At 36.4% G+C, this 18859-nt stretch overlaps 1 protein-coding gene and 1 long non-coding RNA gene across 2 annotated transcripts; both read right to left on the bottom strand.

Moving 5' to 3' along the window:
- Positions 1-1346: 1346 nt before the first annotated feature.
- On the bottom strand, positions 1347-6993 carry LOC127869766 (mucin-like protein). Its single transcript, XM_052412426.1, has 6 exons — positions 6836-6993; positions 6381-6551; positions 5888-6058; positions 4880-5047; positions 3429-3832; positions 1347-1370 (listed from the first exon to the last, which is right to left on the bottom strand). Exons 2-6 carry the CDS (start codon positions 6481-6483, stop codon positions 1347-1349), a joined length of 870 nt encoding a protein of 289 aa, XP_052268386.1. The 5' UTR covers positions 6484-6551; positions 6836-6993.
- A 1377-nt stretch (positions 6994-8370) lies between these two features.
- LOC127870401 (uncharacterized) lies at positions 8371-10315 on the bottom strand. The gene is made up of 4 exons (XR_008044798.1): positions 10187-10315; positions 10048-10080; positions 8790-9461; positions 8371-8526 (listed from the first exon to the last, which is right to left on the bottom strand). It is a non-coding gene; the product is annotated as an uncharacterized LOC127870401 (long non-coding RNA).
- Positions 10316-18859: the final 8544 nt, after the last annotated feature.

Here is an 18859-nt window from a genome sequence, read left to right as displayed (position 1 = left end):
TTAAGCGTATGCAAAGTTACGTTTAGTAAACGTTGTATTTGTTAATAGGTTTTAAAAGGGAGTAAACTAGTATGTGCTAGCAAGATATGATTATCATGAGTTACAGCACTGCGTACATGATCGTAGACACTTAAGCGCAAACGTTTGAATGGCAAAGCGGTGTACTATATGCAAATGTAATTAATGGTATTATTTAAAAAATATATATAAAATGGTTGTTTGCAAATATTTGCGATAAATGTAGCTGCCATTTTGACTTGGCTTTTCTTTTTTTTAATTTGTATTACATACTTTATAATGATTCGAATTTCGAACAGGCAAATTTGTTATTTAGAATTGTAATTTAGTTGTAGTGTACTTTAATTAATAGTTGAATGACGAATTCTTTACCTTGACTGAGAAATGTTAATATATTATATGCTTTTTTATTGTGTCCTATTGTCCGCTTTCGAAATTAATGTTAAGTGTGGGTCAAGGTCGAAGGATTTCTTTGGCTAACAAATGTGCGTGCGTAAACCAAAACCAAAACACATTAAACACAATATTGGGTCCACTACGATAAAAACTATGATTATATTACTATTCGTTGTAAAAGTATTATTATAAGTATAGGTAAAAGAAGTAGTAGTAGTAGTAGTAGAAGTAGTAGTAGTAGTAGTAGTAGTAGTAGTAGTAGTTGTAGTTGTAGTAGTAGTAGTAGTAGTAGTAGTAGTAGTAGTAGTAGTAGTAGTAGTAGTAGTAGTAGTAGTAGTAGTAATAGTAGTAGTAGTAGTAGTAGTAGTAGAAGAAGTAGTTACAGTAGTAGTAGTAGTAGTAGTAGTAGTAGTAGTAGTAGTAGTAGTAGTAGTAGTAGTAGTAGTAGAAGTAGTAGTAGTAGTAGTAGTAGTAGTAGTAGTAGTAGTAGTAGTAGTAGTAGTAGTAGTAGTAGTAGTAGTAGTAGTAGTAGTAGTTGTAGTAGTATGAGTATGAGTATTATTATTTATTTATTTTTATTATCATCATTATTACTATTATTATTAGTAGTAGTATTACTATTTTTCTAAACCAAATCATATTTGTCAAAAGGTATCACAGACAGGTATTTGTCTTGTACAATTTTCGTATATTGAAGGGTCAAACATTTTGTTTAAATTGGGTAGAACATAAATTGGGTAATGTACACGTTTAAGGTTAAGCTAGTAGACCACAGCGGACAGGATTAACTGAGTCGGCGAGCGTTTACAAAGATGTTGCAGACACATTTGTTGATGTAGACCAACACCCAAATTCAATATGTTCGTCTCTTCCCTGATTTCGTTGTCAACAATTTATCGCCTACACCATGAAAATGTAAACACACTTTTGTGTCACTTGTTAGACATGGCCATCCACTGAAGTTGACACATAAGAATATATTTGTCTAAATTTTGAGGGTCGAGTAGTTTTTCAAATACCTTCTTTAAAAAAAACAGGTAACATAATTAACAAAACTTAAATTTAACATGTTAATCGAGTCCACGTCTGAAATCAGTAGTTTGCTATCCGAGGAGTTGCAAGTTACATGCAACACACTCAACGAAAGCCTTGTTTTGACATACATGCTTGCTAAATTTGAACATAAATTTAAATGGGTCATGGCCACCTCTTTCTATCTATCTCACGATTGTAAAATAGTTTTATTATAATAGTACTAAATAACAACAGTATAAAATTTGATGCATGAACTGTTAGATCTTATACAAGAAGTGTATATATTCAACATGAAACATTTTATCTACAGTTTTGCAATAAATTAACAGTAAGTTCATACATAAATGTTATTTGGAGACGTTTTAATTTATCGCGATAACCTCGATGTGAAGTTGATTATTGAGACGTACTTATATCAAGTTCGTATCTCATAAAAGTATCAACCAGTTTGATGTATGAAATGATGAATAGTATGTGGACACTCCCCTGATTTCCTTTCAACTCAATTCGTAAGAAGGACGACATTATATCATCCAAAACATATCATCTTTGCGGTGTTTCAAAATGTGTATATCATAAGCTACTACATACTATTACTTACAAGATGTAAATGAAAACACTAAACAGATAATTTTTGTCTAACAGTAAGAAATCGTCTATGTCGTCTTTGTTGATCAACACTGACGCGTTATTTTCCTCTCAATTAAAGGCATGAATTGCAATCTCAACGCAGAGTTGTCGTTCCTTGCTTACACATACAATCTCTGCAATCACAAGAAAATTCTAACAGATTTGGTAGGAGTTTTTTATTTAAGTATTATATTATGAAAAGTAGTATCATTTTCTTTAATATTTTGAAAATCGTGGATAAGTTAATTTAGGTTATTTATTTTTCTTAATGAACCATTAAGAAAAAAAAATAGCCTAAATTAAAAAAGTAAAAATAACAACAGTAAAATTATTGTACCACGTGGCTCGGCTATCATCACAAAGTTTGTTAAAAAGAAAGGGATTTGATCAAGCTATGCTGGTTCCAGCCAAATCTCTGCGCGGAGGTTGCATGAATTTATGTTAACATCTCACATGTCTGTGTCGCCATGTAAATGTTAGATTCGTCTCTTCAATTAGGATCGGACGGGTTAGTGGATACAAGCAAATTTTTAAAGCCGTTGTCAGATTATTATTATGCTGCCGAGTTTAACACGTTCTATGCGAATTAAGACAACATTCCGATGAATGTTTGTATTGTGAACTGTTCTTAGAAATGTAAACTATATTAACAAATGTCATATATGTCCAAGGAATTCCCTGTTGGAATGTTTGAGATTAATTTAGCATGGTAGGTAAGAGCATAACCTCAAACCATCAAACCAGATAATATAAACAATTTAAAGAGAACATTTGCGCAATACTTGACAGGTGCATAATCGCGATCAGACCTAAAAGAAATGTGATCATTTGAAGACTTAGCATCCGATTTTCACTTGCTGTCAATTGGTTTGGAGTTTACGCATGTGATCATACGTAAATTAATGTAGGCAGTCGCGATTGTGTTCTTTATCGTGTTAATACTAATAGGCTCATAGGATTGTTGGCCGAGCATAACTGAACAACTAATAAAACGCTTACACGACACTTCACTCTTGTATTTGTATACTAATTTCGAAGTAATCAGTGTTATTATATTCGCAATAAACAGATAACACATCGGGACGTGGGTTTCCATGCATTTTATTAAATTTACTTTACCTTCTATACTAGTCTTTACATGGTCAGTTTTATGTGACCTGATGCTGTCGAACGTGGGTTCACGCTTTTTTTTTATAATCGTTACTTAAACCAGTTTACCATGAACCAATAAACATCAAACCTTTACGACGTAAACAAATGACAGTAACGGAAAAATATACCCATGTCACGCCAAAGCATAACGCAGTACGAACACAAACGTTTGTTATAAATAAAATGTGCAATAGTACACCGGTGAATTCATTGCTGTTGTAGTTGAGGTAACTACTCAACCCAGAATTTGATATACTGTTCGAATATAGCGATTTGATGAACACTCGGTCTCCGGGTAACAAACGGACCACGGAGTCAGCAGTGGCGTAGCTATACCCTTGGTGAGCAAAAAGCGCCCCGTTGGAATTCATGTTTCCGTTGACGTTAATCTCAAAGAACACGGGTCCGCCTCTCTGGGACAACAACCGAGCGGTAAACAAGTAAGTTCCTCCAACAGGAGCAGTGAGGATGCCAATGGAACTGTTATACCCGGAACCGTTGTTGTACAAAACGTCCTCGAACACGATGATCTCTCCATCAGAAGGCGTCTCATTCTTGACTCGTCTCACTTTGAACAAGATATTCGGTGTTGTCGCAGTTTCTGCAATTTAAAAAAAAATTAGGTAGAAAGAACGTTTTTACTACACCATTACTATTAGTTTTAATAATCAAATAAAACTCACCACGCTCTAACGACCAATGCGACAAAACCTTATCGGGTGCTTTAACCGATCTGGATACTCTTTGTGTGTGTATATCAGAGTTTATTTACAGGTCTTACTTGCCTCTTCACGAGGTCTTTGTAGCTCGACCTACTTCTTTGACCTTTTAGGGATAAAATATCTTATTTTGATCCAAAGTAGGCCAAATTTACTCCGGCTATCCGGGTATGCGCCATACAATTGTGTTTTTAAAACAGTTGAGTGCACGCTGGCCAATGAGACCTTAATGTGCCCTGGAATATGTGATGATAATGTGATGTGGATTATGTTGAGTGTATTGCATGTGGTTGACGTGTATATGCCTGACCGGAAGTGGATGGGTTGGTCAAATTGTTAGCGTCCGTTAGTCGTAAAATTCAATTGCGTTGAGTCTTAGTTCTCAGAGTGTCGACTGTAAAACTAATGTGCCCTGGGTCTTGTGGTGGTGATCTGTTGAGGGTTATGTATAGTTTATAGTATGTGGCTGTTGTGTATTTGTCTGGAGCGGAAATGGAAGGGTTAGTCAAGTTGCTCGCGTCCGTCAGTCAGTCGTAGAAGGCAGTAGCTTCTCGTTGCAATCGTTTAACTTTTCGCCGTGAAACTGTGTTGCTGAATGCCCTTTCAATAGATTTTTAAATAATATATTATATAATCAATAACATATTAAGAGCATAGCACGTTCACATATGCTTGATTGTATTTTGTGTCAGACACTTTCAACTTATCTAACAAAATTAGCAATGGTAACGTTATAACAAGTGACGTAGACGGATACAAGTTGTAATATGGGTTCAGGAGTAACCTAATTTAGTTTTATATTTACTATATTTGTTAATCAATAGCTACCATCTGGATAATAGTTAAGTATGCTGTTTGTTGCCATTGAATATATTCATGAATATGTTTAAAGGTAATACGTTAACCATAACATGACCGAATACACATACGAAGACACGGGAAGATGCTGCAGACTTTGAAGTTTGTGTTGGGACCATGGCACTGCTGTCCGTAAGGGGAGGGTGTTGGGTTGGTACACTCTCGGTAACGTTGACTGGTCCCGCCGTCACATGTGGCTGTGCAAGAGCTCCAAGAACTCCAAGTTGCCCAGCCACCATCTATTGATATTGAACACTTGCCTTCAATAAGTATTCGTTTAACTTATCGCCGGTGATATTGTGTTGATGAATGCCCTTTCTATAGCATTTTTAATATATAATAGTATATAATAAATCAAAGATTAAGAGAGAGCGTAGCACATTCGCAATTGCTAGATTGTATTTTGTTTCAGCAACTCTTAACTTACCTATCAAAAGTAACAATGGTAATGTTATAACAAGATCGAGGTGAAATTGGTTCGACACTATGCTCTTTCGGTATAACATACATTCATACGAAGCACACACAATGTACGCAAACAAACTCTACAGGAAAAACCTAAATTATCCGAATGACGCAATAAAATTAGATGTATGTAAACAAGTTAAAGAATAATTCATTTCAATATAGGTTATATTGGCGTGCTTTGATTCAGGGTACAGCACGTTCGTTACATTTCATTTTGTTTCAGCCACTGGCAACTAATATACTTAAATTAAAAATGGCAAAGTTACAACAAGCGACATGCATGTTTTTATTTATTTTTTATCAAAGCAGGTTCATTGGCAATTCATTCCATTTGTTAAAATTACATGGACATTGCAAAAATAAAGACATGAATCTGTTTTTCAATAAATGTAATGCTTTTCCAAAACATATATTATACTTTTTTAAACAACATTTACAATAATGTCATTGATATATTGCTACCATGATATCGTTCGCGTTTATGAAATGATATTCTTTGTTTTTTCAGGAATATTTTAAGCGCATAATTTACAAGTATTCTGACGTCACTATTTTTTGTTCGGAACATTGTCCTATATAAATGTCACACAAGAATGAATACAAAAAAATACCAGAACATCCTTGATTCATGCATATTCGGTCATCCAAAGAATCTCCAAAGCAGTGATCACCAAATCGCGCTGGAGGTGGGTTGTCACAAAACCTGTTCCTGTGTTGTATTCCCACGCGACATGTCGCTGAACATGAACCCCATAGATTCCACGCTCCCCAGCTACCGTCAACTGAAATGTCAATAATGTTTCATATAGAACACATTAACATTTGCTAAAAAAGAAAGCGCCTTGTGCTATTTCGAAGAGCGACTGCCATACACAATATGTGTCAAGTAACATACTAAATTGATCTATGAACAGACGACGTCTATAGTTGAAAAGAAACGACCAAATGCACCTTCATTCGTTACGTTAAAATTAATTATTGTTTAAACGTGAATAGCAATCAAATAAACTCGTCGAAATTAAAATAAATCTAGTCATTTGAATAATTGAGAAGTTTAAGGTTGATATTTCGACAAGTTTTAATCAAACATAACAAATTTATTACTTAGACATGCGTCCCGCACGCAGGACTTGTAGTCCGTCTTAGGTCCTTCGCAGTTTTTGCCGTGGGATAAAGGCGGAGGGTTGGTGCATGTCCTTGTTCGCATTTGAGTTGTGCTGCCACAAGTAATAGTACAAGCTGACCAGCTTGTCCAATCCGCCCAGTTTCCGTTAGCTAATGATTGCAACAAAAAAACGACAAAGTAATAATCATGTATGTTTTGTCAAAATGCATTATTGTTTATTATTATATTTATATGTTTATATTCAAATCAGCATATCGCCCTTCAGCATATATTTTAGGAGAGTGCTCGTCCAAATATATCACCATATTGTACACAACGTTGTTAACTATTCTTATATCATGGTATTGTAATATAAGTGATACAATTTCAAGCGTAGAAAAAACACGCAAAATATGTATACGGTAAATATGCATGCTTTAATTAAATGACTTACTGTAATTGCACAAGTTACATGTACGTGGACAAACCAAAGCTGCATGTTCGTAGTTTCCAGTACAAACGTTGAAAAGCGAACTCAATTTTGCACAGTCTATTGTCTCGTCGTCCACGCAATGGTTTGCAGCAAACAATGAGCAGATAATGAAAATGTTAAGAACGTCATAGCAACACTAAATTATACGATTATTTAAACAGTGTTACATGTTCTGGTGTTTCTTCTGTCGTAGCTGCTGTCGCGTCTACAAAACCAACACCAACACTAATTACAAATTCTACTTCTACTTCTTCTTCTACTACTACTGCTACTACTACTACTTCATATTTTCAATTAAAGTTATTAAAGTAATCATACTTATAGTCATGTTAATATTTTAAATTACACTAATTTAGATATTTATACTTATACATATATTTCGACTACTACTAAAAATACTGTTTTTACTTACATGTATTATACGATTACATTAATTAGATCTTATAGTATAACAATCTTGAAACCTATATTTTTTTAAACTAACTTTTTCCTAAGTAAAATAAACGTCTTAAACGTCTTCGATAACACAGAAACTTCATAGAAAGAAACTGATCGCTTGAACATACTATGTGTAATAAATTGCAAACGGAATTTACTTCAGAGAATGAAGAGACAACTTTGCAGGCAATATGAGTAAGTAATTTCTAAAAAAACAGTAAACACAACTTACACAAATTCATAGCCAAAGTGTACTTTATTTTCACTAATTCACTAAGGCCACGGTAAACGAGCCAATCAAATATAATGACCAAAGATATTTATCAATTTAGAACATGGTGAGTACTTTTTTTAACACAGCTTTATTTATTTTATTCAAACAGTAAAATCATACTAGTGAAAATTATATACTATTGAGGAGTTGCAAAGTTTCAGAATACATGCAATGAAGTATACTTAGAAATAAACTCCACACGTTCTGGTAAATATGAATCAATATGACTTAAAAATGTGTTTATTTATTGAAAAAAATCAACAAACATGTCTTAATCAGGAATTATTTGCTAATAATGTTCTAAATAATATAATAGTACAAAGTCTATGTTGTTTGAACAGAATCAACGTTTTAATCGAATAAGCGTCATTTAGATGCAACATGTATTAGTATTGTTATTAGTTTTGGCCGTTCAAATATGAACAGGCGTTTAACAGTTCGGAAGTAAAGAATGCTGCGATTAGGATATACCTATTCGCATTTGACAAATAAAACGGTATAATTGTTTATGTTATTTACAAATCATAGCCTGAACAACCTTAAAGAAAGAAAATAGTGCACCTAAAAATTAAATTTTAATAAAAGTTTACTGTGATGCACGTTAATAAAATTGCCATTCGTATTCAGAACAATTTTTACAATTGCAGTTTGTAAGCCGGAAAAGCAGAACACTTTAACGCATATGTGTCTAAGATAAGCAACATTGAACACGTCTAAAGCGTCAATCGACCGCTCATTAAACAGTGAACATGCACTGCTGCTTCTACTACTACGCTCAGTACTCGTTATTCTGATATGACTTACGGGCCTTGTGCAGGCAAAGTTGGTCATTGCATTCGTCTGTCGAACAGCACTCCGAACAATCAGAAAGACCCGCCTGACGTGTTTGTTTTACAGAACGTCCGACAACCTCAGTACCACCACTAGCAGCGAAACACGCCTGTCACATTCAGGCTGTGATTAATTCTGGGATAAGCGCGTGGATTATACATTGGCCTTTCTTAGAATATGTGTATCCAGCTTTGATATACTTTGTATGTATGTGTTTTATGTTTTTTCATATAACATAAAATAGACGATGGAAATAAGATTTTATCGTTTGATAATGTGTATTGAGTTTTAATATTAAATCTGGTTTCACGGTGTATGACATCTTAAAAAACATTAGAAAGACCTATGTATTATTTATGTACACAATCTCACCGTCAAAGATTGGCAACCGAGATCAATGACGTTTCCGGAAGATGTGACTCTGTGATGATGAAAGCATGCCTGGTAAAAGATAAATGTATCAACAATATTATTATTCTAGTACTATACATGTAAGTTTTATTGCTATCCTCCAACAAATACAAGTAGTGTTTAAAATACTGTAACAAAATTAAATAAATATATTATTCATCGTTATAAATATTTCGAAAGCGTTTTATTGTATACAATTGTGTAATTTGAATACGACGAATGTGATTAGGCATAAGTGGTATTTCTTCGTCCATTTATTTACAGCAAATGTACATATACATATTTAATTACAATAAATTAAAAACAAAATTGGGGTTTAAGTCTTATTTTACTTCTGCATGGTCATTTTAGAACCCATGTTGTCTGGATGTTCATATAAAATATATTCATATGTTGGCACTATGCTTTATAAGAAATCTACAAACTTTAATCAGCGTTCTTCTTTACAATATTAAGTTAACCATTTCCTGTGTTTTTATTACACAGGTTAACAAACAAGTTCAAATTAGGTTTTGTCATAAAACGGGTAATAAACGTTATAATCAAGACTTTCCTGATTCGCCCCACATGATGTAGTTACATTGCAGTCCCTTATATCGTGAACGCCACGGCAGTTGTAGCAGTCCAAAGCCACTGCTTTACAGAAAGAAGATTTAATAAATTATATCAACTTTTATCAATGAAGTTTTTTTAGTGTACATGGAAAGAAACAACGCGCGTTCTTTCTAAATGAAAGTTAACATTAAGACATTGTAAATGTCGAAAATACTGCGGTCGATGCTGGCATTGAAGTAAGAACAATGTTCAGCTTAATCAGAAATGAATTGATTTGTGCATCAAATTAACTGAAACCATTACGATAACTCCAAAAATGTCAATTATAACACAAAAGTCATGTTATGTGAGTTAATACTAACGATTGAACTGCTTTGTAACATATATTACATTAAAGGACTATCATATCACATACAAGGACTAATGGAGGCCCTTAGTGGATTTCAGTCTCAAATAATATTGAATTAAACTTGCTCAAGTTTGAACTAACAAACATTTTTAATCCAAGTAATGGGGCAAACTTCTGAATTATCAATCAATTATTTAAAGCAAATTACAATAAAAAGTTATAGTAAAAATGATATTTTATTTCCAAACGAAATATCTTATCTAAAAAAAACTAATTTTTAGGATCCAAATAGTTAATTTAAAAAAATAATCTTACCGTAACTCGAAATCTGTGTTAGAACCAACGCAGCTGTAAAAGATAATATAACAAACTATCAATACATATATATGTGAACTGCAAATAGAAACGCGTTAAAAAATAAAAGTTAACAAATATAACAGTATAAACCAATTACCTATTATGGTAAGATGCGATATGTGTTCTTTCATTTTCGGTTCTGAATATGATTTAACTTCCAACCCATTATATCGTTGGCTAGTTTGGTTACGAAACTGTAGATGATCGACACGGACAGATAAACACATGTTGATTCCTTTAAAGGCGGTTTTGATAACGTTAAATAAACTAGTTTGCACGTGCACTTTTAAATACATAAACCTATCTGTAAAGAAACATGAACGACGTTAAAGACAAAATAATATAAAAGCGTGGGGATATTGTATTGATCTCCGCTGTCTGTCCGTCTGTCTTGGCCACTATCATCTCCTACACTATTAGCACTAGAACCTTGAAACTCGCACACATGGTAGCTATGAGCATATGTGCGACGGTGAGCTATTTGGAATTTTGATCTGACCCCTGGGTCAAAAGTTATGGGTAAATAAATGGACAAAATGGGTAAAAAGAACTCATTATAACAACATGCGACGCACATGATAATAACTTTACCATGTGTGTAAAATTCAAGGTTCTAGTGCTAATAGTGTAGGAGAATATAGTGCCCGACCACGCCCACCAAAAGTTTTGTTTTAACATAACTTCTTCATTTATTCACCAATTGATTTCAAATTAATACTGAACATCTCTTAGGACAACACGGTCTATCTCGACCAACCATTTCAACATAACGCACCATTATGTGCGACAGTGCACTATTTGGATTTTTGATCTGAACGCTGGGTCAAAAGTAAAGGGGGTTGGGATTGGGCTGAGTCAGAGGTTTTCACTCATTTTTTTAGGTTATTTTACATTAACTTCTTCATTTCTACACCGATTTACTTCAAATTGATACTGAACATCTCTTATGACAATACGGTCAATCTCAACTATTTCAGGCCCCATTACAAATCCTAGGGCGCCCCACCCACGCAGACCGCGCCCAACCAAAATTTTGTTTTAACATTTTTTCTTCATTTTTTCACCAATTGACTTCAAATTAAAACTGAACATCTCTTATGAAAACACGGTATATCTCGTCCATCAATGTCCTTATTACCCACCCCTGGGCCCCGCCCACATAAGCCACACCCACCCAAAATTGCGTTTTACTATAACTTCTTCATTTCTACACCGATTCACTTCTTATTGATACTGAATTTCTCTTATGACAATACGTTAAATCTCAACTATGACCACGCCCACCCAAAATTTTGTTTAAACATAACTTCTTCATTTATTCACCAATTGACTTCAAATTAATGCTGACCATCTCTTATGACAACACGGTCTATATCGACCATCCATGTCCACATTACCCACCCCGGGGCCCCACCAACATAGGCCTTGCCCACCCAAAATTGCCTTTTAATATAACATCTATGCGTCGTGGGGATCCGCGTCGGCCTCTGCCGCGCCACTTCTTATTATTGTTAGTTAATAATAGTTTCCTTTGATAGCATAACTTGGTTGGAAAAAAATGTTGCCAATACATAAATTGATATTTAATAAGTGTTAAGATGTTTGTTTCTTTATTTTCTATCCAATATACAAATCATGCAAGCACTAACAAACAACGAGATCGGACAGCGCGTATATAGTCTACAAAATAAAGTCAATGCACGCACCTTTAACACGACCTTATAATCATCGTGACCTGAACAAATGAATCCATAGCTTTATTTTCACACCCCTGTGTCTGATTTATCTTGTCAAAGCCGTTTGAAATAGATTGAAATAAAAGGAACAACTCGTGAATAGTGCTTTACTTGAAAATCATGCTATATTATCGAGATGCGTATTAAAGTGCAACACGTTGTGTTTTCTGCTATAAAAGCACTTATTTTATACTCTCTGAAATTTTGGGTGATTACGGGGGACTATTTTGGAATAAATAAATAAACGTATAAAAGGAATGCCTATTTATTGTTTATACATATATGCATTTAGTTACAAATATTTAAAAATAAAATCGTACAGAAAACGTATATTCTATGCAAAATATTTTTCGATGTTAGAATCCAGATTGATTCTCACTCGCGCCACCACAATTCGCAAGCTTCCATTAGAATTTAGCTAAATTTAAGTGCCGATATCAATAGTGCACATTCGTATAACGTCCATTTATGTTCGTGTTATTTCACATCAATGTACTGTTACCACTGTATTCATGTTTCGCGCCCGAAAACCTTCCCCGAGACAAATCGTAAACATAATTTAAATTTAAATTCAAATTTTACTAAACGTTTATTATATTGGGCCCCATAGGTATTCATAAATAATTTTAAAACATGATTTAATTATTTTGAAAAAATAACGCATTATTTGGTTTAAACAGTGTTTATTATTATGAAAATATAAGCATGACATGTGATGTACATTCATCCAATAATGGATAAGAAAACTATACAACCTTTTTCTGGCTCTGTATGAAAACTGAATAATATACATGGGATCACTCATCTGATAACGTAATAAACGACTTAAGATCAATAGCTTTATATTTTTTATTTGAATTAGAAGAAAAACGAACGTTGATATTTACATTTAAAAATACATATCGTGTAATAACTGTATGCATACAACACTTTAGATTCGAAATTCCTATGTTCATGCTACATTTTATTTGTAAATTAGTCTGTGTGCGTGCATTATATGTTATTTCTAAAAAATAATTCGTTGATAGAGTATCAATTTCTGATGTTTAAGCCTATGAGATAATTTGCCAAATGCCGACAGAGATAGAAGTGGTGTTCAAAAACACTCCAAGAATAATGTGCTTACATGGAAATACAAGCAATAATCTGAAGAAAAAAAGCATTAATATCACACGACACACATGTCCGTAGCATTCAACCATATTCGATTTTAAAAGGGCTTTAACTTAGACTTTTAAAATAATGCATCTCTATATTAACGTAAAACAAAACATGCGTTGCAAGTACGTGTGTGGAGTAGCCTATTTAGCCTTTTTAGCAAATTTAGTACATAGGTTAATTCATACATCCTATTTAGCCTATTTAGCCTATTTAACAGTCTTTTCAGCATAATTAGTCTATTTAGCAAGTTTAGTACATATGTTAATACATACATCCTATTTAGCCTATTTAACAGCCTATTTAGCAAGTTTAGTACGTATGTTAAAACATACATCCAATTTAGCCATTTTACATATTTAATACCCTTTTAAGCCTATTTAGTTAGTCTATTTATATAGGTTAAAAATACATCAATTTAGCCTTTTTAGCCTATTTAGCAGCACGTTCAGCCTATTAAGATTATTTAGCAAGTTCAGTACAAAGATTAAAACATATATCTTCTTAAGCCTATGTAGCCTTTTTTACAGCCTTTTCAGCCTATTTAGCCTATTTAGCAAGTTTAGTACATAGATTAAAACATACGTCCTATTTAGCCTATTTAACAGCCTTTTTAGCCTATTTAACCTATTTAGCAAGTTTAGTTCGTAGGTTAAAAAGTAAATCCTATTAAGCTCATATTTGCCCATTTAGCATTCATTTGGACCTATTATGCCATTATTATTAATATTTGAAATAAGCTGAAATATTCGTCTAATTTATCCTATGTATCCTATTTAGCAGCCAGATAAGCCTATTTTGCCTAATTAGCAAAATTTTTAAATGAAAGATGAAACAATAATAATATATATCCTTTTAAGTAGCCTCTTCAACCTAATAAGCCTCCTAAACAGGTGTATTGGTTGAAACATGCACCCTATTTACCCTGTTAAGCCTATTTACCAGACTATTTAGCCTATTTAGTCAGTTTATTAAAAAGATAAAAAATACATCATATTCAGTCGTTTATAAATATGTATTTATTAAACCAATTTAGACTAATCAGTAAGTATATTAAATAAGATCAAATATACAGCAAATATATAAAACTATGTACAAGCCGTATGCGTCATTTTCCAGTAAGCGGGGTATTCCCAAATAAGAGTTATATCCCGGAAGCGACCTTGTGCACGCTTACCTGCCGTCGACTGCCTGTCGGGGTTACCTAGTTTCGGCCGGTACTTTTAATTAGGGTCGGAATCAGGTGCGGCCAATTTAGAGTATTACGCGTCATTTTGCCAAAGAGTGGGTATGCCCTTTAAGGGCCCCTTTCGGACGAACAAGAGTTATCCCCCGGAAGCGACCTAGTGCAAGCTGACCAGCCGCTGACTGCCTATCGGGCTAAACTACTTTCGACCCGGGCTTTTCATTAGGGTCGGTCGTGCATGCAGCCTATTTAGCCTATTTCTCGTATGCGTCATTTTTGAGTGAGTGGATATACCCCTTACGGGCCCCTTTCGGCCAAACAAGAGATATCTCACGGAAGCGACCTAGTGCACGCTGATTTTCCGTCGACTGCCTGTATGGCTGACCTAGTTTCGACCTGGACTTTTAATTAGGGTCAGAGTCAGGTGCAGCCTATTTAGCGTATTTTGGCCACCCTATTTAGCCTATTTTTCGTATGCGTCATTTTCCAGTGAATGGGTATGCCCCTGTAAGGGCCCCTTTCAGCCAAACAAGAGATATCTCACGGAAGCGACCTAGTGCACGCTGATTTTCCGTCGACTGTCTGTATGGCTGACCTAGTTTCGACCTGGACTTTAAATTAGGGTCGGAGTCACGAGCAGCCTATTTAGACCATTTCTCGTATGCGCCATTTCTAGTGAGTGGATATACCCTTTTAAGGGCCCCTTTCGGCAAAGCAAGAGATATCTCCCGGAAGCGATCTAGTGCGCGCTGATCTGCCGTCGACTGCCTGTATGGCTGACCTAGTTTCGACCTGGACTTTTAATTAGGGTCGGAGTCAGGTGGAGCCTATTAAGCGTATTACGCGTCATTTTGTCTGTGAATGGGTATGACCCTTAAAGGGCCCCTTTCGGACGAACAAGAGTTATCCCCCCGACGCGACCTAATGCAAGCTGACCAGCCGTCGACTGCCTATCGGGCTGAACTAGTTTCGGCCGGGACTTTTAATTAGGGTCAGCCATGCATGCAGCTTATTTAGTCTATTTCTCGTATGCGTCTTTTTTAAGTGAGTGGGTATACCCATTCAAGGACCACAGACGAACAAGAGTTATACCCCGAAAGCGACCTAGTGCAAGCTCACCAGCCGTCGACTGCCTGTCGGGCTGAACTACTTTCGGTTGGGACTCTTAATTAGGGTCGGCCGTGCATGCAGACTATAAAGCCTATGTATTGTATGCGTCATTTTCTAGTGAGCGGGTATGGCCCTTTAAGAGCCCCTTTCGGCCAAACAAAAGTTATTATCTGGAGAAGAACTTATGCATGCTGATCTGCAGTCGACTGACTAACGTCTAACCTTGTTTAGGCCGGGACTTCTAATTAGGGTCGGAGTCAGGTGCAGCCTATTAAGCGTATTACGCGTCAATTTGCCTGTGAGTGGGTATGCCTCTTTATGGTCCCCTTTCGGACGAACAAGAGTTATCCTTTGGAAACGACCTAATGCGAGCTACACAGCAGTCGATTGCCTATCGGGCGGAACTAGTTTCGGCCGGGACTTTTAATAAAGGTCGGCCGTGCATGCAGCCTATTTAGCCTATTTTTCGAATGCGTCATTTTCCAGTCAGCTGGTATGCCCCCTTTAAGGGTCCCTTTTGGCCAAAAAAGAGTTATCCTCCGGAAGCGACCTTGAGCACGCTGATTTACAGTCGACTGCCTGTAGGGCTGACCTAGTTTCGACAGACTTTTAATAAGGGTCGCAGTCAGGTGCAGCCTATTTAGCGTATTACGCGTCATTTTGCCTGTGAGTGGGTTACCCCCTTTAAGGGCCCCTTTCGGACGAACAAGAGTTATCACCTGGAAGCGACCTAGTGCAAGCTGACCAGCCGTTGACTGCCTATCGGGCTGAGCTACTTTCGGCCGGGACTTTTCATTAAGGTCGGTCGTGCATGCAGCCTAGTTAGCCTATTTTTCGTTTGCGTCATTTTCCAATTAGAGGGTATACCCTTTTGAGGGCCCCTTTGGTCGAAACAAGAGTTATTTCCCGGAAGCAACCTAGTGCACGCTCATCTGCCGTCGACTGCCTGTCGGGCTGATCTAGTTTTGACCTGGACTTTTAGTTTGGGAGTCAGTTGCAGCCTATTAAGCAATTTGTCTGTGAATGGGTACGACCCTTAAAGGGCCCCTTTCGGCCAAATAAGAGATATCCCCCTAAGCGACAAAGTGCACGCTGATGTGCCGTCGACTGCCTGTCGGGCTGAACTAGTTTCGGCCGGGATTCTTAATAATGGTCGAAGTTGGATGCAGCCGTTTTAGCGTTTTACGCGTCATTTAACCTGTGAGTGGGTTTGCCGTATTAAGGCCCCTTTTTTGACGATAAAGAGCTATCCCCGGAAACGGCCTAGTGCACGCTGACCAGCCGTCGACTGTCTATCGGGCTGAATTAATTTCGGCCGGGACTTTTAATTAGGGTAGGCCGTGCATGCAGCCTATTTAGCTTATTTCTCGCATGCGTCAATTTCCATTGAGCGGGTATGCCCCTTTAAGGGCCCCTTTTGGCCAAACAAAAGTTATCCACTGGAAGCGACCTAGTGCACGCTTGCATTCCGTCGACTGTCTGTCGGGCTTACCTAGTATCGGTCGGGACTTTAAATAAGGGTCGGAGTCACATACAGCCTATCTAGCGTATCACTGGTATAATTCATTTTCCATTGAGTGGGTATACACCTTTAATGGCCGCTTTCGGATAAACAAGAGCCATACCCCGGAAGCGACCTAGTGAACGCTGATCTCCCTCGGCTAACTCTCCGGCTGAACTTGTGTCGGCCCGGGGGTTCAATTAGGGTCGGCATCAGGATGGATTCGTACGCACAGCGTATTATGTATATTATGCGTTATATCCACGGCGAATGTGTAAGAAAGTTTAACGCAAATCTCGGACAAAATAGAGTTATCCCCCGGAAGCGACATATTGAAAGCAGATCTCAAGTCGGCTGCCTGTCGGGCTGACCTATGTTCTGCCCGTGGTTGTTATTATAGTCGGCGTTTGGGGGGCGTACATACATCCTATTAGGCGTATTATGCGCTACATCCACCGCGATTGGGTATGTACCTTTATGGGCCCCTGTCGGGTATACAAGAGTTATACCCGGGAAGCGACCTAATGTACGTTGATCTCCCGTTGGTTTTCTGTCGGGCTGACCTTGTTTTGGCCTGGGATTTTCATTCGAGTCGGCGTCAGGGGGACGTACTTTAAAGCGTATTATGCACTATACATGTATATCTACGGCGAGTGGAATGCACATTTAAAAGCACCTTTCGGATAAACAAGAGTTATCACCCGAAAGCGTCCTAGTGCAGGCTAATCTAAAATTTGTATTATCATTCAATTTCTAATATTTTGTGGGTTCCTATTAAGACATAGATTGTTAAGTTGTTATACAAGGTTCGTGTCTAAAAGAATCGGCGATATGAATATATACTATAATGAATTAAAACAACTCACGATACAATTAATGTATTTCAATTTTCCGAACGTTTGTTTTGTGCTCTGCTCTGTGCTCTGTCGACATATTCAACTGTCGACATAACTAGCTTAGAAAGTAAACAGTACTGTTAACGCGGCATTGTACAATTTAAATTTAAATTGACATACGAAAATCAAAATATGTTTAAGTGTCCTCCGCAAGCTCCAAATCTCATCTGATCCGTTATGTTTTGTCTGCGAAGTCTAGTGCAGTTTCTTATTTTGTGACCGGTGCATTACGTATGTGTAACCAAACCCCGATGCTATGCAAAATAGTTTATTAAAGGTTATTTGCCGATACTATAACCTACATATTTGTAAATGTTGCATGAACAGCGTCGAAAAAACAAATCGTAAATAAGGAAAAAAATATGTAGTTAGATTAACAGTTTTAAAACATCATAACGTAAACCATTTGTGTTGTCCTTTTCACACCCGATCCCAACACTTTGATGTCTCATCAGTTTAAGTCCATGTCCGATATTCAGGCTATTTAGCAAATTTACTACATGTGTTAAAGCATATATCCAATTTAGCCTATTTGAAAGCCTTTTCAATATTCACAAATATGTGAATGTCAGCATAAGCCACTACTTTCAGACATTAAAAAAGAGCGATATAAAGGACATTTTCTGAAGTTAAATAGATTTAACACGCCCCGAAAAGTGGATGGGGTAAACATATAAAACAAGGAAATAACATAATCTCTTCCTATTAGTTATTTAGTTGCTCATTGCTGCATTTGCTTGTTCTTTTAATTCAAATATACTGTTTAACTTTCTTCATTGCCAACTCTTTCCGTTTCAGTATCACTATCATTAGTGTAATTATATTCTTCAAGTTCATTTGCCATGTCCTCTAATACATCAACAATTGGAGGCGGGAGTATATCTCCATCAATCCAAATAGGTTCAATCAGGCCTGTATTAGTGTTTTTGGTCCATCCATGGCCTTTCGTTGCAAGTGGTATATCTCGATCGGGTATGTGTGCCCTTTCTATAAGCCGACTTGATACGTCACTCTACGGATGTGTTGCAGGAGACACTGCTTACAGGGAGGCAACACTGACAAGTCTATATTCTTCGACGCATTTAGGCTATTATCACATACCTCCTTTATTTTAAGAAAACGCAATTTATGTACCGAGTCGGTTCTAGAATTTCCATGCCTGAAGCAGCCATTGAGCAACGGT

The sequence above is a fragment of the Dreissena polymorpha genome, chromosome 2, assembly GCF_020536995.1.
Source record: "Dreissena polymorpha isolate Duluth1 chromosome 2, UMN_Dpol_1.0, whole genome shotgun sequence".
NCBI lineage: Eukaryota > Metazoa > Mollusca > Bivalvia > Myida > Dreissenidae > Dreissena > Dreissena polymorpha.
Note: the sequence above shows the minus strand (reverse complement) of the source record. Positions and strands in the feature narration are given on the sequence as shown.